This window comes from Liolophura sinensis, chromosome 9 (assembly GCF_032854445.1).
Source record: "Liolophura sinensis isolate JHLJ2023 chromosome 9, CUHK_Ljap_v2, whole genome shotgun sequence".
Classification (NCBI taxonomy): Eukaryota; Metazoa; Mollusca; class Polyplacophora; order Chitonida; family Chitonidae; genus Liolophura; species Liolophura sinensis.
Genome location: NC_088303.1, coordinates 36138826 through 36163475, shown reverse-complemented (window position 1 = coordinate 36163475; position 24650 = coordinate 36138826). Strand labels below are relative to the sequence as shown.

At 39.6% G+C, this 24650-nt stretch overlaps 1 protein-coding gene across 2 annotated transcripts in view; it reads right to left on the bottom strand.

The window, feature by feature from the left end:
* LOC135475862 (uncharacterized) overlaps positions 1-24080 on the bottom strand; it is a 67669-nt gene extending 43589 nt beyond the window's left edge. For both annotated transcript variants that reach the window (XM_064755807.1, XM_064755808.1), the window contains exons 1-2: positions 21305-24080; positions 17254-17365 (exon numbers count right to left, since the gene is read on the bottom strand). In XM_064755807.1, coding sequence (XP_064611877.1) covers positions 17254-17365; positions 21305-23674 — 2482 coding nt within the window. In that variant the 5' untranslated portion in view covers positions 23675-24080. The remainder of the gene's footprint in view (positions 1-17253; positions 17366-21304) is intronic.
* Between the last annotated feature and the right edge of the window lie 570 nt (positions 24081-24650).

The window sequence follows — 24650 nt, the reverse complement described above, 5'->3', positions numbered from 1 at the left end:
ACCATTTTTTTGTTTTTTGCTTTCATGACACTTTTGTATAATCTACATTTTATCTCTGTTGTAGTATACCAGGCAGCACGGATATATTATAATGTTTTCGAATCCATGTTACAATTAAGTATTCATTGATCAAACAAAAGCCTGTCTCCTTATGTTATGTGCTATTTCCCTGTCATAACTTCAATCAGCTTTCCATTAATCAATATTCTATAGCTGGCATGCTACATGCAGCAGCACTGATCTGATCACAGAGTCGATGACCCCCAGGCATCTCAGTGCCCGTCAATCTGTAACACTCTACATTACGCCATGTACAAGGCCCCTAATGTCACGTCTTCAAATTCCCATATATCGGTATCTAAATTTTCATGGTGCCGACTTATCAAATGGCAATTCAACTTTGCTGCTGTCTTTGTTTTAATATCATCTGGAAAGGCCTTCTCACACAGAGAAGCCAGTGGTTCAGCTGTCGTAAAACACCGGTCAACCCACCCTTGTCCCGACACGTTTAGGTCGACGAGAGAAATTGAGTCTCTCCGGTGTGGTAAGTGATCAGGCTCAGTATTGATTTCCGATTAACTAAGCAGGCAAGCAGCAAATAAAACCTGCACAAAGCCTGAGAGCACAGTGAGAGAAACACGGCTTGCTTTTTCTATAGGCCTCCCCTATGACACAAATTACTGGGTGAAATCTGTTAAGGATGAGCAGCCTGTATAAATGGAATTATGGGATATAGGCGACTCATGGGCCAGACTTGTGGCCACTTTTCTTCTTGCTACTTGAGCCAATCTCCTCCTTTACACTGCATTATATTCAACACTACCAAAAATTTTATGAAAAGAGTCACACATCAAATGTATCATGAAGATTTTTTACAATGACAAATCAGTACCTGTTTTATTGGAACATGTTTTTCTTCATTTAAACTGAAAAACTTGCCTATTATGATGCATGATTACTTCAAAGCTGATCATGCAAATGTCTTGCACAAAGCTCTTTACACTGTCAAATCGAACCCTTCTGAAATACATATATACATCTTTTTTTAACTATTATTTATCCTTGAAGCCAACATCTTTTATTATGCATGATCATTTCAAAGCAGATTCTAATCAGAAAAAATACAATAGGCTGCTTCTCCTGTGTTATGTTTCCTCCAGTTAAACTGCATTACAGCTGAATCCTCTAACCTATATGTAAATGGATACAAACCAGATAAAGGCAGATCAATAGCCTTCGTGCACTCAGGTACGCCTGTCAGAGCAGACATCATTAACCATTTCTGTTCACTGATGACACGTCTGTCATAAACCCAGCTCAGTTTGTTCATTAGCACATTTCAGAGAAACAGCCCCAGGGAAACAATGTTCCTTCGCCCCGGGCCCTTGGGGATGTGGCCTTACCCGGCTACCTGTAGCCCAATTACATAGCCATCAGCTAAGCCCTTGATCCTTTACCTGGACTTTCTTCAGCTATATACATGTGCAGGTATCACGTTTCCATCCTAGAAATTAACAATTAGCAAGCCAGGGAGGAAAGCCAGAATACAAAAAGCCACAATGGACACTTCAAATGAATAATGGAATGTTCTATCATGATAAGGCTGTATGAACGCTGGTTCACCTGCAGCATAGTTGATCATGCTGTGAATTCACTATATATGTAATGGCTAAATAATACGGTATGTAACTACCTATGATGCATGTCGACATCACTAACCTGTGCAGTAAGAAAAAAGACTACATGTACATGTAACTTTTAAAGAAAACAAAAAGATTGAAGCTGGACGCCCAACTTAAGGCTTTAAATCGCACATCAATAGTCAGTGATATCCCAGGACTTAACATCAGTGTTTAGAACTGTGTGCTCAAAATACAGATAGATAGTGGGTGATGACATAAAATACCAACTTCAACAATTGCAATGAGATTTAAAAAAAAAAAAAAAACAAAAAGGCATAGCATGCAAAAGCACTAATCATTAGAGAAATACCTAATTATACAAGTATGTAGTACTATTAAGCCCTTGTATTTGGTTGTGTTTGGCAGGTAGTGGCATACACGTATCCCGCCAGGCTCATATTATAGACAGTACATAGAGGAGAGCTGTGAACACACACGATCATCTCCTGTAGTAGAAACAGATCCATATCCTCTCTTCTGTGTGTTGAACTAAAGATAAGACTTAGGCTTGCGCTTCACTCAAGCATGCCATCCATCAGATAAGCTGGTGACAAAGCAATATTGTTATTCTGGTCAGGCAACCTTTAATACACCTGCAACTATGCGAGAACAGATATAAGTTTATAGACATAACCCACACACCCACAAATATTGCATTTTTCCCCCTACCTCCACTGAAAACTTTCTATCTCCTGTTCTTTTGCATTACATGTTCCTTGCGATATAGTTGAGACGTCTTTATAGAACCTCTTTCGCTTCAGGGAGGTGGAGAAGGCGGTGAATGTGGTGGCGGAGGGTGGCTGGCGGGGGGATGCGAGTGTCTATTGGTTAAATAATAATTAGCCATTTAACTGGCAGAAGAATTGACTGCGTAAAAAGAGGAAGTCACTAGCAAAAGAAAAAGGACCAAGACAAAGGTACGTCACAGACAGACCTCGTTTACTTGTAGCATAAAAACTTCAATCCTTGAATGTTTTCAGACTCAGATCTGAGTATCATTAAGTTTGTAAGCTATTACAGTACCCAAATAATATCATTCTGCACGTCAATTTTCCAGACTTGTGGCTTTGCAGAAAATCTTAATTTTATTACAGAGAACAATGCTCTAAAAAAAAAAAAAGCCCCGCAAAATATACACCTAGTTAACAAACGAAAGCGTCAAAAACTTGCAACTATGTCGAGGCAATCTGCTCCCTGCTCACTCATGCGTGAAGCTCAAAATAAAACCACTGGCTGATACGAGGTAACAGGCATGTACGGAGGTATCAAAGCAGACAGGTATATGGTCACACACATGATGTGTATATATGCATCTTAATGCAGGCTATGAGTGACATATCACAGCTTCTCTTTCAGCTGCCAAGTGACAGGCTTAAGACCAGTATTATCACTTTGTACTCTCACAAACACAGTTAAGCACAATGTCGAATGAGGCATGGAGAAATCTCTTGTATTTAACAGAACAAGTGATTTATTTTTGGCATTCGTCTATGTTTTTAATGGGCTAAAGTTTAAAGAAAAGAAGCATGGCATTTGGCAGAGAAAACACTGAATTACTAAGATAACCTAGAGGGATGTAATACCACTGAGTATTGGTTTATATGAAACATTACCTCACTTCATTGGCCATGTAAAAATATAGGCTGGAAAGAACATTCAATCTCAAAACCTGACTGTTCTGGTTTCAGTATAACATAAACTAGTGGAACACATTAAAAACTTCAACCAATTAAATAAAAATAAAACAGTAAATAATAAATCAAAATGTTAACATTATATGCACAAGTACAGTGTATGGATACAATCCCAGTAGTGTGTACCACATTTTTTCTTTGGTTTGGAACTAATAACTTTGGAACTGGAACTAAGTTTGCAAACACAACGTGAAAACCAACACCTACTGATTTGAAAATCTCATCTTTCTAGGAAGGTTACATCAATCTTGAGCCTAATTTTTCATTTTGCAGCACACACACCCAAAAAAAAAAAAAAAGCAACACCATGATAGTGTCAGATAAAATTCCATATCCTTATGGAATTTAAGAAGATTCTTCAGTTAACTTTTATCACGAAAAAATGAACACTGTATGTAAGATAATCATCTTAATTTATGCTTAATGAGTACATGGCTGGTTGTAATTAACCAAGCTTATGTAAGGCCAATTATTGACACAAATACTCATCCCCATCATCCTAATAAAAATGCATGATTAGAAATAACCTTAATCTCCTACATTGCTAAACCATGCAGTGAGAGGTGGATCTCTATTTAACGACAAAATAAACAGGCTTTCCTCACCAGCGCTCAATACACACAGCATGTTGCAATGTGTCACAGATGTCACGGGTCAGAGGTTAGGATGTTAAGTACACTACCTAGCTGATTTATGATGGGATACAGAATTTGCTTATTGCTTATTGTTGACCAACACTCCTAGGTCTATGTAGGTTCACAACGAGTTAACACACTGTCACATGACTCATGTCTGCACATAGTACGTGCAAACTTTGCTTTGTACACTTTGTAAATCCTGTGTAATACAATTATAAAGAAATCTACTTTCACTCCTAGCACACAAATCTTACAGATTCTTGTCTGTATGTGGTATGCAAATAACGCAATGCTTCTTAAAGTTTTATCCAGTAATATCTATACAGTATAATCCTACCTTAAACATTGCAAAAATCCTTTTCAATGCTGATAAACTCATTAACTTTGACACAAATAGTCTTTTTTATCCACTTTTTATCAAACCAGTAGTCATCCAGAGTCTTCTTACATGTAACTTTTCTTAAAAAAAAGTTATCCAAAAAAGTGGTAACAAAAAGCTGTACATACAAAGACGAATATATCGGACCTTGCCATCTGAAACTCAGCCCTATCATGGGGAAAGTTAAATTAACCTAGCGATGATAAACTAAGTTCATCACAAGTACAAACAAATTGGTGAACTGCAAATAAGTGTCAGATATTAACAACCCAGCCCACAAAAGTACCCATCAACCATTAGTATTATCACAGCCAGCCTGCTATATTCCTTCTAGGTTTCCTTTCTTGCAATCCTGGTCATATTATTTTTCAAACAAAACTTACAGACATACACTACATGGTACAAAAACAGCCCTGCTCTAGCTATTAATATCTTTCTTCTTCTGAAGAGTATTTATAAATTCACTTTTGTAACAAAACAAAAAAACAGAATGACTGCACTTACTAAAAATCAGAAGTAATGTGGTACTGCATGCAGTCACTTACATGTTAAATAGCCACTGTTACAGAAGTACTGGTTGTGTTGTGCAGGATAGCAACATCAACCCTTTCATAGACACCCTAAGAAAGGGTCATCCATGGTCTGTCAACACAAAGTCACAGTCATAAACTCTTCCATAACAACAATCAATAAAAGACATGTGGATTGAAACTTGCGTCAAAGGACATGAAAGAAGTCCAACTAACCAAATAGGCAATATAGGCCATACCAATTAGGCTTATTTCAGTGAAGCTGGCAGAAAGGAAGTGAGAAAATTTACAACTTGCAATACTTTTCCATGTATGATTTTTGACCTATCAGCATACATGTATGATGGTCTCAAATCATGCTATTCTGTATACATTCATATTTTTTATCTCATGCTTGTTTTATTTTATTTTTTAAGCATAACCATTATAGTCTGATGACTAGGATTGCAAGAATAAATTCAAAAAAGCCTTCATGTTTGGCCTGAGGCTGTAGTATATGTACAGGCACAAGCAACAACCTACTGCAACAAGTATATATACAAAGTATCAAGAAGAGAGACAGTAATTTGAAGACAAAATCTGAACTTTGAGAGACATCATGACCAAACTTCAACCAAAACTAAGGCCTCAAATATTTTATGACTGAGCTGTTAACAGTTAAACCTCAAAGAGGTGATGACCAACCTATTGGCAAATATTAACCATACAAATATGTGATGACCAAGCTGCTAACACCAAAGGTGATGACCATCCTGTTACCAACTACATGTATTAACAAGACCACAAATATGTGATGACCAAATCGCTAACACCAAAGGTGATAACCATCCTGTTACCAACTGCATGTATTAACAAGACCACAAATATATGATGACCAAACTGCTAACACTAAAGGTGATGACTATCCGGTTACCAACTACATGTATTAACAAGACAATAAATATCTGATGCCCAAAGTGCAAACACCAAAGGTGATGACCATCCTGTTACCAACTGCATGTTAACAAGACCATAAATATCAAGCTGCTAATGACGATGACTTGAAAAAAAATGATGACCATCCTGTTATCAACTATTAACAAAACCCAACCTACTTGCAACAAGACCACAAGTATGTGATGACCAAGTTCAACAGTACGAAGCATCAACACAGATGAAGTAAGTACTGCACTAACTGATAACTTTAAACGTGACACATCAGAACACATGACATGTAGGTTTTACACCAAATCACACAATAAAGAAAACCAGTGTATGTGTATGTCAGCTTATGAAGGTGTATAGTGAGACAATGAATACACTGACATGTACATCTGTGTGTGTGAGTCGCCAGGAGGGGTGGGAGTGTTTAAAGCTACAAGTAGTTTAAGGCTGAATGAATGTCAGATGGCCGCACGGTTGTCAGAGGGATACTAATCAAAACCAGGAATAACAAAAGCTTAACAGTACACTGTCAGAGGGAGAGTCTTACCTTGAAACGGATAGAAGGCTGGCATTGTGATGGGCATGTAGAGAAATGCATCTGCAGCGCCTGGGTACATATTGTTCAGCGACATTCTTTCTGATGTGGTAATGTTGAGCACTTCGACTGCTGCTCACGGCTCACACGGCCTTTCACACAGAGACAAAGATTTCACACAGATTTCTCCACTAATTTACTCCGGTCATTTTCAAAAGAGTCTCCCGAGTGACTCACAAGCTTCCCTCTATTCTGCGACGTTGTGGTCGCACTACAGAATGCCCCCCTTTTTTTCCTCACTAGCGGCATACCCGGAGGGTGTAACCAGTGGGTGCCTAACCACAATAATGACAGGGTCCGTGAACACCTCAGCCAAGTGCAACAAAAACACAATTTGAGCGTCACAGGGAGAGAAGTGATTGGCCTTAATTTCAGTTCCTCTCTTATCTCAGATCCTCTCCTGCACGCTAGTCCTACTTGAAGCGTCTGACTTTCCGATGGACTGCGTCAGCAGGTAGTAACGGGCATGGTTGACTGGCGTGTACTCCTGTTCTCCTGTAAAACTCACTAATCCTGATCGGCCTACTGTCACTGATAGCCCAGTCCTAGTACTGATGTTATACTCTTGTTCACACGGCCATTACTAACTGTAACAAGTTGACTGTTGTTGGCATGTAGGTCTATCCTAATCAGTCAGCCAGCCTGTCTGGGCTGGTCGTGTACAACAGGCTGTGGAGGTCTGAATGATGAGGAATCTATAGCCTAGTGACATGACAATTTACACAAGTACATGCACACGTCCCATGATCAACATGTGTACATGTATGAACACACCTAAAGTAAAAAAAAATAATAATAAAAAAAAAGAAAACCTGTCAGTCCTCAATGGAGCAGTTTAGGGGCATCTGGGGTGAGGGGATCCTGCTGTAACTGCCCTCACACAAGACACAGCCCATCGGTTTTTACCTTCATAGCTCTGTTATGGTACTGACAAAGTCAGATCTGCCTGTGTGTACAGCCTATCATACCCAGCTATTGATCTTAAACACTACATCACAGTACTAATAGGCGCAGCCCGGGATTAACAGCTTGGCAGGCAGGGTGATCGAAGACCTAGGGCGACCTCTGACCCCAGCCTGGTTAACTGCCGCCTGTTCACACCCTGTCAGGTGGTCACAGGTCTCCATGGATCATGACATCACTAACACACCTCTGCCAGGCAGACCCACCTCTCCCCCCTACGGCTGGCTGCTAAGAAAAATGGTAGCAACCTTCATGTATAAACCACTACAGTGCTGCCAGCAGCCATGGAGCAGATGTTTCCCAACACAAGCCTAATGGGGATAAACTGAAGGGCTAACTTAACAATATACCACAGAAACAAACCTCAGACAGTTAATCTAGCTGGCCTGCGGCTGGCTTGCCCATGCTTCATCAATCCATCCATATAAACCACCCCCCACCCCCTCCCCATTTTACCCATTCTCCCTCTGCCCTTCCTAAAGTAGGTATCCTTTGCATCTTGGGCTGGCAACAGTGATATTGATCTACAGACACTTTCACCCCAATAATAACTATGACTGATCAGGCACCTATAGCCCTAATTATTCTTTTCTTTTCCACTTCTTGCATCAACCGGGACTAAAACATGTAATGGCCGGAACCGGCTAGCCCATAAGCTGGGCACTCAAGTAGACGACCTTACCTCAAAACCACTTCCCACATTTCCTAGCAATTAAGACAACCTGAAAACAGCGAGACAGCTTAAAAGGCCGCGCAAGGTGTTCCATGACGGAACAGCTTAGCATGGAAAAAGACAGCTTTTTTATACTATGGACAACAAGTAAATGTACATGTATATGTTTAATGATGAAAACACTGAAAATTAAGCCAAAATCCCCCCAAAAAATATTTTCAGAAAAACATAATTAAAACTATAAGAACACAAAGTTCTGACCATGGAAATTTATTCCAGAATTTCAATGACATTGGGCTGTATTTTCTAATTTAATATAAACTTTGAAACTGGTAACAGAATATTAATGAAACAAAAGCAGACATGGTAAATGATGCCACCATTAAACTTCCAACAAAACCCAGTCACCTTTTAATCTCGGGGGCATGTAGACCACTAATTACAAGTGATTACTGTTTAATGAGGAATCCAATGTGTCTGTGTTAAATATCACTATGTCAACAGGAAAATTAAGCGACCCACTGATTTTTGCACAATCTCCAACAAGTGAGTGGGTTAAGAGCATGACGTATCCATGGTGATACAGGACTGAAATTTCAGGCGAATGATGAGCGGTAGTCAAGTTATTTAGACGAGGATTAGCACAAAGGGATAAAGATTTCCTCAGTAACCTAAGGCTATTATTCTTTTCTTTCAAGCTTGCTGATCCATATTCTTTCCACATCAGTGATTCACCGGGTTGTTCTTGTCAAACATATGTCGCACCAGGGCCATTGTAATTCACATCCTGCCTCAGATAAAACCAGGTCGAGGCTCAATTATAATTATTAATTATCCAATTATTATAGTGGATAGATGTGATATTTGTTAACATACACATACATACATACATGTATAAATGTGTACTAATGTGCGAATGTACTAACAAAATCTGGCCGCCAGCAAGCATTCTCTAACCAAGAAGGTTGCAAGTTCCAATCCAGCTCTCACCATTCTGGCTGTGGTTTTAAGTCTGGAGTTTTGTCAGTTAATATTCAAGGACATTGATTTCCTGAATACATTCAAGATAAGGTAAATCCACAGCATGCATCTACCATACTAACCTCTAAATTAAATTTTCGTACAATTTTTAGACATGCACATGTTGGTAGTGATATCACAAGGGTTTAGAGGCATAGAGCACATTATTTAGTGAAGTAAATTTTTCAATCTTATAATACTGTCAAACAAACTGTTCAGTTTTATAGACTATAAATTTCATACAGAGCTAATTCTGAATTGAAAAGAAATGGTTATATATATATATATATATATATATATAACCAGTTCGCATTTGTTAATGTTTCTACAAAAACACTAGAATGCCACATGAAAACAAATGGACGAATGTATTATTCATATATTGGGAATTGGGCGCTCTTCAACCCAATCTTTATATTGTCATTCAAAATATGCTAACTCCTTCTTCTTTAATGAGATAAAGGACAAAGGTATAATGTGTGAAACTCCCCTGGTATCACAGATCTTATTGGCAAACACCGTAGCTTAATCACGTGACCAGCGCTAAGGTAACTTTGCTAAAATGAATGGCTGTGACATTTGCAAGTTTCTCCTTCAAGAGCAAAGGCTGATTAACACAGGGACAGTGCCGCTGACTGATGGTATCTTAATTAGTCGCTAGTCGATCGAGTGGCTCACATGTGAGGCGGCCAGCCAGCCCACTTCCCTTTGTCTGTCGTCCAACAACTCTAATACTCCGTCATATCACTGATCCCACACGCTCCTACCAGGGAGGTAAAGCAGTAAAAACATAATCAATAATTCTCGCATGTTGCCACAACCGAATCAGCCGGCTGATTCAAGAGTATCTCAAGCCAAAGCATTGTGGCCATTTTTAACCTTTTTGACACGGACCCCTACGGTTAATGCACTGTTTTAGTCCCACCAACAAATATTTTATTGATTTGACAATTCATTTTTTTCTAATCCCGGCTCAATTCATCATGCTTGCCGGCTCAACTCTTTAAAGCCAGGAGCAGCCATGAATACAAATTTCTGGCAATGATCTTAACGCAATGGCATATCAATAATAACTCAGCCACAAGCTTTTTGTTTCTAACATGGTTTGATCAGTTCAGGGGAGATAACTGTTACATTATCTTCTCTACCGCAGGCTGGTTACCGCACTGCACACTGTATACATAAACTATCAACCAAATGAATCACTTTCTTCCTGACTTAAAAATATTCTTGGCCCTATTAAAACAGGAGAATGGTAGGTGGGGAATGGTAGTTAAGGAAAGGCAGTGTACCAGGTGGGAAATTGCTATCTGAAACAACACATGCTTTCACAATGCAACTACATCTGGTCTTTTCATCTGAAGCCGAAAGAACTTTTATCCCCCTTGATGGACAGAGGATACCTTTACATTGGCGAAAACAACAAAAACAACAAACAAGAAACACAAATGCTACATCAAGTAACTAAGCAGTTCTGTAGCAACAGAGTACACTCCATTTATTCTACATGCACATTTGTAACATGCATTCCAAGAAGAGACTCAATAGTTTTCCATTGTAAATTTGAATTTACTAAATGCACAAAATTCACCACTATATATGTTTAAATCTTTCACCACACAGACTGCATTCTGCTGAATTGGATCATGTCCCTGTACTATTTGTAATAGTACAAGATTTGCATACAGTTCTATCCTTATACTCCACAGCAGTGAAACATAAAGGTGTTAATTATCAAACGTCGTTAATATCACTATTTACCTTAAAGTGTTACCCCAGCAATAGAAACTGGGAAGAAATTGTAAAACAATATGAAGTAAACCCTATGGAACAGAGTCATCACCCATAACTGAAGAGCCCTCAAAAATAAAATGTTGGCAGTTTCCATACACTTTTCCCCGTGTGACATGATAATATACCTTTACGACTTCAGACCAGGCAAATATGATGCTAAGTCAGGCAAACATGCTGGAATGATGTCAAGGGTATCCGAAAGAGTCATTTGTCACACATGGTAAAGGTGGAAAGGACAGAAAAATGTTTGTTCCTATATCATCCTCTGAAAATGTGCACTTTCAATACAATTTAGACCATCAAATCAGAGAAATGGTGAAGCTCTTTAACAAAAAATGTAGCTCTTTAACAAAGAAAAAAAGAAAGAAAAAAAAATGAAGTTGGAGTCAGGGGAGATAACTCTATCCGAATTGTAACTGCAAATGTTGGGCCTCTAGGCTCACCTTCTTATTTAGCTTTCCTGTCAGTTTCAACTACTTCCTGGGGGATGAACCTGATATCTAAGTAGAGTCTGAATAATTCACTAGCGATGGAATGATTGACGTAGCATTGACACCTGGCAGTTCTGATTTTGCCATCAGGGACATAGACTGTATTACGGTTTGAAGAATTTAGGCAATTGAGAGACAGAATTTTAAAATGATTTCCTCCAATAATGATGGCCTAAGTCCATACTTCTGATGTTATAAAAATTAGTAAAACCTGAAAAGGTCTAAAGTATCTACAAGCACCATAAATAGACAAAAAAGAAAAGTTACGGTCATCTTTATTTTATAAAAACTGCACTGTTCTTGCCCAGATTTTCCTGTCTGTATAATGCTTAACATGGTATAACACAATCCAGTTTAGACATCTTGGGTGATTACCAAATAGCTTTACAAAAAATAAAACAAAAACAAACAAAAACAAAATGGGCAATAGTCTGGTTTAAACTTGTACCTGTTAAAGGGTTGACAGATCTCTTACAAGGACAGACTATAAGTCAACAGGGTGCCAGATCGAACAGGTCATTAACTGAGGACAGATAACAAGGTCAACCTGAAGTAGGTCCTCATACACCATATATATTCTAATGTATGTGTCAGAGTCTGTAAACCCTTTAATATATATGTTATCTATAGGGTAACTCAGGAGAGTACTTGTACATGTATTTACGAACCATTCTCTCATGTAAATGTTAGGTATGTTTTAATAACTAATCACATAGCAAAAAAAAAATCCACACCAATTTCAGCACAAGTGACTGTAATTTGAGCACACTGTTTACATTGAATGTTTTAAACAACATCACCGCAGGGTCCTGCTTGGTTTCCTCCCACCCTAGTGCTGGTCCCCATCTATAAATCAAATATTCTGTGCGTAAAATACCCACCAAATAAACAAAATCAAAAAGCACCATTGCACTAGTTGGATTTTTGTAGTTGTTTGTCATTATATTTTTATGATGTAGGAAAACAGTCATGGCAAGGAATTCCTCTTTTGCTCCAACATGATGATAGGGGAGCATATACCTGGTATAAGTGCTATACAGTTTGCAAAATTTCCATCTATAAAAAGAAAATATTTTTCACGGGCATTCAAAAACCTAAAACTGCATTCACCTACCACTCAGTTTAACTTATATATTTATTCATTTAATTGTTGTTTCACACCATATTCAAAAATGTTTCACTTCTACAATGGCAGTGAGTGTTACAGGTTGATGAAACCCAGAGCCCTATGTGAGCCACCGATCTCTGGTAGGTTACCGATGAACATTTCTAACATGTAACTTACATATGCTGATATGTATGAATGTTCGACTGTGCAAATGGCCACATTAGCGTTGTCAACTGCTGACTGTCACAGAGGCCCAACATCCCAAGAGCGGGCAACATAAAAAATTCTCTGCAGCCCAAGACTGGTTTTGAATGCTAACGATGGAATGAATGAATGATTATGGCTTAATGCCTTGAAAAATCAGCAATTTTTCGGCCATATCGTGGGGACCTGAAAAGTAAGTACCTAACCTTTAAGCATTAGACCACAGCCTGCTCTACCATTCAACCTAAACAGAAACCTTCTTTTGGTAGCTAATCCATTGGTCTGTTCTAAACATACATTTAAGAATAATCAGTAATTCATCATATTAAAATCTGGGACTGAAAAACCAGGTACTTTCAATGACGTAATAAAATACACTATTTTTCCAATGACCTTCAAGGTCCTGAAAGTTCTTAAATGTAACTGTACACTGTAGGTCTCATACATGCAGTTTCATAATTAAGTAATTATATTAATTATAATGTCTAATATGCATAAACTCTATCATGATCAATTATTATACACGTTCATTTATAATCGCATATGTAGCCGGTTCAATGACGTTGAACGACGGCAAAAATTTAGAGTAACTATGTTAGGCATGGTACTCAGGTACACCTGATACCATCAACAGTCAGATATTGCTGTATACCTGACTTAAATGTGCACTGAACTACTTGTATCAATGGGGATAATGGCATCACCTGATCAGATCACTGGGGATTTTCCACAATCTTACAAGTTACACATCATGTGATTACGTAAATATGACAAACACCGATACTTTACTGTAAGGTCGTTCTTAAGGCAAAGATAAAATTCCAAAATTTTTATACATGTACATGTGCAAAAAACACATCGTTGTCCTGTGTACATAAAACATGTACTTCGATCTCCCTTGTTCATGTATATGTACAAAGATGCACAGAAGCGACACCAAAATTGCTTACCAAAACCTACATCCCACACAAATAAAATCTACTGCTATACTGTTGTATTTACTTAGTGCTTTATGCCACACTAAAAAATCATTCATCTAAATACTGCAGACCAGGTTTATGTGTGCAGGAAGCACTTCTCTAAGGAAGATGTTCACACAAGAGCCTCTGATATTAAGACAAGGCCAAGGCAGCCCAATTTCCACGTGGCAAAAATGAGATCATCTCAATGATCTAAGACAGATCTTAACTTATCATCTCATTGGTCGAGGCTGACAAAGCAGAGGGCACATGAAAAGCATGGTCATCCTCGGATCACTAGCCTACATGCACATAAACTGATAAATAAACCGCCTACATTTACATCTTAGGTTTGTCTGTTCATGCACAATATTAAAAACAAAATTTTTCCACTCAGGTATGAGATTTTTCCAGTCTGAGCCAGTCTGCACCTGATCCAGCACGTACAGGTAAGACTAAAAGTGTTTAGTGTCAAAGTTATCTGTGATCTAGTGACCTGCTGAGGTGACAATGAGATAACTCAGGTGTGGTAAAGGAGACTTGATAATCCCTCAGACGTACGGTTGGAGATGTTGTCTTCATAAAGCTACAGCATTGTATAAACTGTTTTTCATGTACATTTACATGAACTTTGAATGACTGATCGCTTCAAAGTTTTTACACATACGTGTTTAATATGAACATCGAAAGTCAACCTTCACCAAACTTTATGTTTTGCCATTTGGTTCTTGGGATTATCACACTATCTTCCCAATGAACTTCAAAATACCTTGTAATATAAGTTGAACTCTTTGCGTCAGATAATATGTGCAAGTTACAGCTAGCCATGTGCAAGTTACAGGTAGCCAAGTGCAAATTACAGGTAGCCATGTGCAAGTTACAGGTAGCCATGTGCAAGTTACAGGTAGTCATGTGCAATATTTTAGGTCATTTACATTATATGTATCTAACATAATCATACAAAATCCTTTCTGCACATCTTCAAAATCCCAACTGGAACGATTTAAAATGGTACATTTTATTACAATTCCATCCAGTAACATTGAACATTTATTATCATTTTATTTTATTTCTTAAATTATAACAGTTCATTTGGTCGCAATGACATGCATTGATTAAATGTCACATTTACCAATGCTTCAACAGCTTTTAGACCTAAATACAGCACATCTACATGTGAATGCATCAATACTTGCATAAAAACAATGTAAACAAAACCACGTATTTGAGGCGAGTGGTACATGTATGTTCTTTTTTTTTTTCCCCCTCAAGTTAATACAAACCCATACGTATTAATAGCGAAACATGGAAACAAAGAACACATATGATCTCAAGTACACATAGTAAATGGAGACAATTACAAACATGTACATGTAACAAGAAAACAATCGCTATACACTGGATATTAACCTTGGCTACATATAAGCAACAGAAATAACCCACTCCATAGACAGCAAAAAAATTAATAAAAATTAAAAAATTAATAAAAAGAGAAAAAGAACTCGTACTAAGGGTGGGGTGGGGGGGGGGGGAATCATCAAGTATCAGTTTACTTGAACAGAAGACATGACAAAGTTGTCAAAAATAAGAAAACTCCTCCGAGAAAATGATAAGGAGTATGCATGTTTATGGCTAAACTGGATTTCCTGTTGCCGCTAAGGCTGTAATATAACCTTACTAAGTAAAGCCTTTTAGCACATTTGCATAGATGTATTTTCACACTTTTTGCACATTTAGAACATACGTACATTCAGAACATTTGGCTACCAACTTCTCGATAGACACACCAATAATATCCACACCCAACAAACACGTGCCTATCCATGAACCACAACTTGATAAGCAAACTGGAAATCCAGTCTTCTAATTGGCTCATAAATATACTACTTTTACCAGCAGTTGCTGTCAATCTGATTGTTTTGCTCAGTCAGTTATATCATTTAAATTCTTTCATTATTGTCAGCATAACATTGTCATGACCTAATAACACTTTGCGCCTGTGATATTCTGATATAAGATGTCACTCAGGTATGTTTTGTCACAGTTGTGATGTAACCAATGAATAGTTGATGGACACTAAATGGCCTCTGACAATGGCACATTTGTCACAGTTGTGATGTAACCAATGAATAGTTGATGGACATGAAATGGCCTCTGACAATAGCACATTTGTCACAGTTGTGATGTAACCAATGAATAGTTGATGGACATGAAATGGCCTCTGACAATAGCACATTTGTCACAGCTGTGATGTAACCAATGAATAGTTGATGGACACTAAATGGCCTCTTTCACATTCACGTACACATCAGCTTTGATTCGTGTTAATTTTATGTGTAAAAACTGTAACAAAAAAAACTGTAGACATCCAACACCATTTGAAGGATGACTACATATCTGCAAAAGTTTATCCGACCCAAGAAATACAAGCAGAAATAATGTCAACATTCAATTTCAAACAAGCCAACTGTTACCTCAATCATCAGGGAACACATGTATACAGTTACTAAATTGCACGTGAAATTTGATGAAGTCTATCTGAACCACCATATACAGAATAATTCCAATCAAGAGATCGCAATGAGATTTTAAAGGACATAAGTTGTGCCTCTAGATCAGCCCCCTCATAACAGTGATGACTTTTATTTTTTTTATTTTAAGTTTTCCAAATAAAATGGAGAGACATACACACCATACTGGTGGAAGAAAAGTGGTTTCAAATGAACACTAGAATTTGCAAACAGCCTCACATGCATCGTTGACCGCTTTCTGTCACCAAGGCCCCAAGAACTGTGAGTGCAGGGGAATCTACAAACTCTCTCTTCGAGGACAGATCGTGACGTGAAATGGCAACTCCAGAGATAAATGAAATGCACAGTGTTGGCAATGGTGATATACAACATTATGTAACATGGCTGTGTAACTTAATAACAGGTAACTCAGATGTAATCCTAGGGATAGAAATTAGAAGTAACGCCAGATGGATAGTTGTCCTGTTGATCCCTAAAGTTACCAGACGTTTTTGCAACCCCCAGCACTGAGCTGTTGGCCGATATATTTTTAAATGTACTGGGTATTTAGTTTTGACAAGTAACTGTTTTAATAACTGACCAGAAGGGTTATTTGTGGTCACCGTAATTTCCACACATAGTGCAATACATCGCTTCCAATCTTCCTTGAAATACCGCCGTGTAGCTGACGTTGTTGTTGGTCTAGCTTCATCGCTTGGGTCGGTTATTGATCCATTAGTCAATTGCTTGGTAAACCCGAATTTAATAGTAAGCCAGTTGTTTTGAGCGATCGATATTTTTCATTTTACTGTCAATGACTGCCGTATTCCTAGAGGCGCCGCTATGAATCCACTCTAATGCCAGTTAGCGAAACCGATCAAAGCAGCAAAATTACATGATGTATGTGCAAATTTTAATCACAAAATAATCAACCAGACACTTGTCCATGCTGCACGTAAATTTTGACCGACAAGACCTTTTTTTTTCCGGACATGTACGACAAGTCAATGGTAATTTTGAAACGACACTGTATAAATTGTACACTATAAACAGATGCAGATATCAATCACAAATGGAACAAAAGCTTACCTGCAAACATCTTGTCTCTACTATCGTCGTCATGGCAACTGTCAGGTAAGCTGCCATTGCTCATCTCGTCACATCCCCCCAAAGTTCTCTCAGCATCACTGTCACATCCCGTCTGCAAAATAAATAAATGTATTTCTCCTGGATCAGAGTGAGTGAGTGCTTGGGGTTTAACGTCGTACTCAACAATTTTTCAGTCATATGACGACGAAGGAATCCTTAGGGTGCAAGCACATGTAATGTGCCTCCTTGTTGCAGGACGGATTTTCACCGCTCTTTTATTTAGTGCTGCTTCACTGAGACGACTTACCGAAGGCAAGTAAGCCGTCCCACCCAAGCCATTATACTGATACGGGTCAACCAGTCATTGCACTATCTCCTTCATGCTGAACGCCAAGCGAGGAAGTTACAATTTCCTCTTTTAAAGTCTTAGGTGTGACTCGATCAAGGATTGATCCTGGATCTACCGGTCCCAAAGCGGACGCTCTACCAACTGTGCTATCCGGGCCAGTCCTGGATCAGACAAAATACTCCAATTTTCATTGGACAACAACACACGTGGGCATTGTCCAGTTTGTCGTGTCCAGCAGGCAATGACATACACATATGTGGACTAAGCTCCCTTTGTTTTGCTTGGTCAGCAATCAAAAGAATAACACTGAAGTCATTTGTAGATACATGTTCAAAGGCCAGTTAGATGGTCTTCTGCTGGATAAATACATTACATGGTTACATTACAGTGTACATGTATGTCAGACACATCACAGGATACGTAACACATGTGCATGAATGGGTCAGTAACACTCATACATGTAGGTTACCCAATATATGTTTATTGTGGGGTATTTATTTATTTGATTTGTGTTTTACGCCGTACTCAAGAATATTTCACTTATACGACGACGACCAGCATTATGGTGGAAGGAAACCGGGCAGAGCCCGGGGGAAACCCACAACCATCCACAGGTTGCTGCCAGACATTCCCATATACGGCCGGAGAGGAAGCCAGCATGAGCTGGACTTGAACTCACAGCGACCGCATTGGTGAGAGACTCCCCAAGGACAGATGGCCCGAGTGCTTTTAAAAAAAGTCAACGGACAATGTACTTAATGAGTAGTATATCCCAGACAGGGCTTAATCCAGCCCTTCTCAGCGTGCAATTACCGGACGCTACCATTCCCCCAAAGTGCCCTTTGCATTAAAAAACAAAATAAAAAGGCCCAAATTCATTAGTGACTCGGATTATCTACTTAGGTTACATTAGGTTTGGCGAATATAATTTCTGTGTGGTGAAAGCAATGGATGTCTTAGAACTTCAGTTGTTTAGATTTAAAGTTCGTAAATTGGCTCAAATTTAATGCTGGATCCAGAATCAAGAAGGAACATTTGACTTCAGTGCGAAAGAACTTGGTTATCAAAACAACAAGTTTTTAAAGAGCATTTAAAATGAGCATATTAAATGTATTCCCTGAAGCAGGTGACGAAAACTGGACCTGCGATAATTGAATTAGCATTCAGATTACTTTCAATTTACTTCAAAAAAAAAAACAAAATGCCAACCGACCGACCTGACATCAAAAAAACAGGGGGCTTGTCACCCGCAACAAACAACGTTTAAATGATGGCCTGGGGTAGCTATGATACAATGTGATGATCAGATGCACATGTCATCCGGGATGGACGAGTTCTCCACATACCAGTAAATACAAGCCATCCTTACACTGAATTTAGGCTAGGTATGTGTTGTGGTGTGCACGTGGGGTGGAGGTCAACGTAGGAACTGAGGCCTTCAAAAATGTATGCGAATCGGAATATTCAACAATGAGGTGCCCTTCACCGATGGTTCCACCCCCTTCCCTTCTGAGGCCAGACTAGGCCCCGCCTGAGCGATATGGAAATTCTCCTTGTCCTAATTCAGATTGTACATGTATAGTCGTACTCTATCATTGATGAGGAAACCATACCACTACAGGCACTTTTACATCTAGATAAGAATAACTTTAGAAAACTTTAGGCAGATCGATATGAAACAGACAGGCAATTTCAGCCTTTACATCACAAGACATCTCCTCTTTAATTGCTGCTAATTTCTGTTTTTGTTAATTATTGGTTATAGAGGAATTTCATTACCAAAACACTGTAAACTTTAAAAATATTAAAACTGTAGAATGTGGTATCGGCTTTCATCTTTTCCGTGGACATATCATACAGATTATACATGTACTGGTCACTGTATGTGAGAATGAGCTTTGAATTTACTCATGTACATCTATACATTTAACTTTGTTTGTGCGTAAAACTCGCCTGAGCCATCAAAAAGGGCCTCTTTAGTTTATATTTGGTATTTGATCAAACTTTCTCTCAATGTTTGTTTCTTTAAAATCCACACTTTTCACTGGTAAAAATAATATTTAAAAAAACTTCACTTAATGATAGGCAAATACTATGAGTTCCAATAGTTCTAATCAGTACATGTATTTCACTTTGAAAATAATGAGCATGTGTTGAAGTTTACAACCTTCATAGCTCATCATCAAATCTACACTTATGCTTTAAAGGAGAAGACGACTTAAAAACTTGACACTATAGGCTGAAAAGAGCACATCTGGTGGTGCCTGCTGCATAATTTTGCGATTTTTCCTCGCCATACACGTAAAGCCTAAATATGGTGAAGCTGGCATAAATCGCCGAGTCCATCGCGTCCTCCATCTTTAACACCCTGTAATATATGCTGGGGGTGTGTTGCCTCTCAGCCAATGATTCATTAAAACTGCCAGCTTGTTCGTGTAAACTCGGAACCTACGTCCCACATTCCGGTTTCCCGATCCTCAAGCGGAAAACAAACTGTACTGTTCGCTACCTTCTGGAAAGAACAGTTCTACCGGAAATGTACGAACTGCACTTCAGCGGTTACCAACCGGCAATTTTCCTCCTAACACAGAAGACTTCAGGACTAGTTCTTAGGCAAAAATGGAGTCGCCCACAGCAGATTTTGGCAGTGACTTTATTTATAATTGATCACCTTGAGGTACATATTAGAATTTTTTATGGCATGCACCTGCGAGGAAATGCATACTCTTTTCAATGGTATTTCATTCATATTTAAATTTTCTTCTCCTTTAAATGTACAGCTTATGTACAGGTACATACGTTTTCAGGCATAAATTAAGGATGATGTTTAGTTTACAAATCCAATTCAATGCATATCAAAAGCAAGTTTAATAATCAAAATTCAAAGATTTGAGAAAAACTTTGGAATACCCTGAGAAAAGACCAACACAGCCCTTCCACATTTTCTCCCTTGAAGCCCATCTATCATTTACATTAGCTTTTAGGAGCATGCTGTGGTTATGTGGGGCCTCTGAAAATGGGTAATGCATTAACAGCAAGAATTATAGCAGCATAAGTTAATAGGGGACTCGAAGACAAGCTACACAGAAGGTTCAAATCACAGTAGAACACATCATTTTCTTCTGCGGTGTTGCAGTGCATGTGTACTTCATATACGTTTTATAAACAGTAAGTTTAATGTCATAAACTGATTTGGAAAGCCCATGATTCATGCCATATGATTTTAATCCAAATGGAGAAAATTTAAAAATCCCCTAATAAAATACAAACAGCTTTGGCAAACTCTGTCTACCCACATACAAACTGAAAACACTGCTCCTCTTTTACCACATTCTGTTGCAAAAAAAATATCTAACCATCATGCATACATGTACTTAGTAATAGATGAGGTCTCACTTCTCTTATTTTCACGTTTCAAAATACCATTCTTGTATTATATCATGCATGCTACTGCTGCAGTTTGACAAGGGAGGTAATTCAGAGAAGGCCTATCTAAATAAAGTGGAATCTATATTTGGACCCCCATGGATTTCTGTGAAATGAAAAAATGCTTTTGGATTCTAACAAACTGTTAAAAAAACAGAAGCCAGAATATTTATGGACGGTATCACACTAGCAGAGATATACATGTGTATTCGGAATTACTTTAAAAAATATAAACCTATGAACTGAATAGTGTGTAAAAGATTATATATATCTCACCTGAGTGTCTTCTTCACCATCGTCAAAGCACGACCCCTTAGTGACAGGTATCCAATTGTACTTCCTCATTTCTACAGGCAGTCCCATGCGATCATACTCCTTCATTTGGTGTAGTAGACTCGCGTAACACTTACGACACGTAGCTACACTGTCGCCATTGTCCATAACGATGGCACCCGATGGAGACTTGTGCTCCTTCAAAAAGTAGAATGGTTTCACATGCAATGTTCTCATTCTCTTACGAGTTGTTTGGGTTGCACAGACATAACAGACAAATTCTTTCAAAGAATACTTTCGAAGCCATCGGTTACTGTCGCTTGGTGTTGCAGACGTTTCATACTCCTTCCACTGGGCGAGGAGAAGATGGTAGCAATATTTGCAAGCGACCACAGTGCCATCTTCTGTCATTCCCTCTGCACCGCCGGCAGGGTCCCGATTGGCCAGAAATGGAAAAAACGGGTTGGCTTGGCCAGGAGGAGCTTTAGCATCCAATCTAGAAGGATATGAGCAGAGGACTTGGGTGTTAGGTAAAATGGATTTCTCTCCACAGACAAAACATACCTTTTGGGGTATGCTTGTCATTTGCGTAAGTGGGTGGGGCACTGTGACATTTGGTCCAGCCTTTGTTTCACCTGATGACCTGCGACCATCAGCCATTTGTGAGGTCACCTGGGTAGAAGATACTGGCGAAACATCTTGATAATTCGGCGTGGTCGATGTGGACGTCACGGTAGGTGCTGCAGCAATCGCCAGTAACCCTTGAGCAGGAATTGCAGCCATCGGTCCTGGGCTGTTGGCAGCAATTTGAATGTTTAATGGCTGACTGATGCTAGACTCACTATGAACAGGACGCGAGGGCTCACCTCCAGAGTCCAGTTTACTACCTGGAGGACCTTCACTTCCCTCAGCAGCACGGAGCGTGTATGTTCGGTGAACTGGGTGGACGGCCTCTGCCTGATACATTTGCCACTGTTTCTGTAAATGACCATAACAAGAACGACACGACAAAACCGTGCCTTCCTGATCGAGAGGTTTGGCACCTTGAGGGCGAGGAAGATCCCGCACAAAAGGAAAGTACATTGTTCTGTGGCTGTTAGCATTTGGGGCACGTGTGAATAAAATTTTCATGTTGTCATCTGGGTACAACTGACCACAAAGATAGCAAATCTCGGATACAGGATGGCTTTGGTGTAAACTGGATACTTTTGGGACAAAATGAGTGTCAGTCGTTGGAACAGTACTGCTCTGAGCAGAGTTGTATTTATAACGATCAGATTTTCTGGGCAGTTTATACTGCCTCAGTTCAACTGGGATTTCTTGGGACACAAACATATCCCATTGGTGTAACAATGATGTTAAGCAGGGTACGCAGAGTTTGGTGGCCCCGTGTTTGTGGACTGGTACAGAACCAGATGGAGGAGACAGGCTCTCTAGAAAAGGAAAGTAAGGCTCCTTACCGCTAGCATCTTGTCGACAGCTGTACACTAGTTTACCCTCAGAGAATGGCAATTCCACTGCACAAGTAAAACATGTCACAATATTTGAGACGTCAGCTGTGGGTTTGTTACTGTTAGGATAGGAAACAGTAGCCGAGTGATGGCTAGACATATGAGAGGTTGAGCGTGTGCTGCCACTATAGATATCACCATGTCTTTGGTAGGCCATTTCACCATGTGGACCCTCACTGACTTCTTTTCTACTGCCATGTGATGGAAAATCCCTCTCTCGTTTTCTGTCCTGCTTTGTGGACGCTGATATGCTAACCTCACTTTTAGATTGTGGCTTAACTGGGAGGGAAAGATCCAGCACCCCTTCTGAGCCCTGCATTCCTGCGTGTCTAAACCCCCCCTGTGTGGGCCTCAGTGCAGCAGAAGCTGCTGCAGACATAGCCGATGACGATGGGGCTTCACGAGGGGGAAGTGTATTATTGCGAGACATCTGTCCAACACTGCCGGTTGATCTGTCAAAATGGGACTGAGGGGCAGGAGGCGGGGGGCTATAATTCCCTCCGCTGGCGTCGTACGTGCCGGGAGTGGGGTTAAACTGAAAGCCCATCACTTGAGCTATGTATTCGCCTTGCAGACGTGTTTCGGCTCCAGTGAAATGTCCGTTGTCGGAGCGCTTTAGCCAGTACAAGCGTTTGATGGCCGGAGTCTTTGTGCGCTCGTAGGCCTCCCATTGTTGTCTGAGAAAAGCGTAACAAACGCGGCAACTATCCACCGCCCCGTCTGCACCTGGCGTTCTCGAACCCCTTGGTGGATCATGGTGCTCGAGGAAGGGGAAATATGGTTCTTTGTCTCTAGTTTTCGTGTAGAGACGGGTGTCCGCCCCGGGACTGCCGCAAACAAAACACACAGCGCGGTGCAGCATGACCGCAAATCAATGGCACTCGTTCTAATCAGGCAAAACCATAATAAAAACAATCGGAGCTTGTCCTTACCGTCTTTATGAACTCACTGGACAAACAAGACGACCAGTACAAAACTTTCCCGAAATAGCACACCGCAAGAAATCTCCTTTAAAGCAAATCGTCCATTCAAGAATCCCAATCTTATTTCCCTAGAAGTGCGATAAGAAATGCCTTCGTCCAGCTAGCTAACGATGTTCATCGCTGAATAAGATCGGACCGTCGTTCGCCGCATCCAGCCGGTTTAACCGCTGTTATCTCCCGTTTGGATAGGTTTCCACAAGAAAACCGAACACCCAACTCTGCCTGAACAATGTAAGAAGTACTTCCGCAGCGTACTTGCTCTTCCTTGTCAGTCATTTAGTGCTAAACTACATTGATTAACTGCCTGCATCTGAATGGTCGTCGCACTCGTCCGCCATTTTGTAACCTCCGAGTTCAAACCTCCCATAATCCATCTGTGTCGCGCTTGAGCGCCCATTACAAATCGCGGCTCGTCTCGTAAGGTGCACGTTCGCTTTTTGGGCGGCCTTTAGCTTCAGGCTATCGGCCTAGCTGGACAGAAATGACTTCCTCAGTCATGGCATTTTTCCCTCTGGGGCTATGTTAAGGATATCAGATAACATACAGTAATATAAATGTTTGCCACATAGATTTTTTATTTTCTTAATTATATTTAAGACTAGGCCTATAAATCAAACTTTTTTTTCCGTCCGCTAATACACTACAGGCCCACACCCAGTTTGTCTTGCCCAGGTCTATGTGCCTAAACAAAGGGCTAGACGCACTTCGGAATAATATGGAAAAAAACACAATATGAATGAATTTACTACTCAACTTGGACGCCAAAAAAAAATTAAGGTGTCATTTGCAACCGTGTACCTGACGCTTGCCAACTTATCTTTATACAATATAATCCCGTAAAGTGTTTGGTTCGAT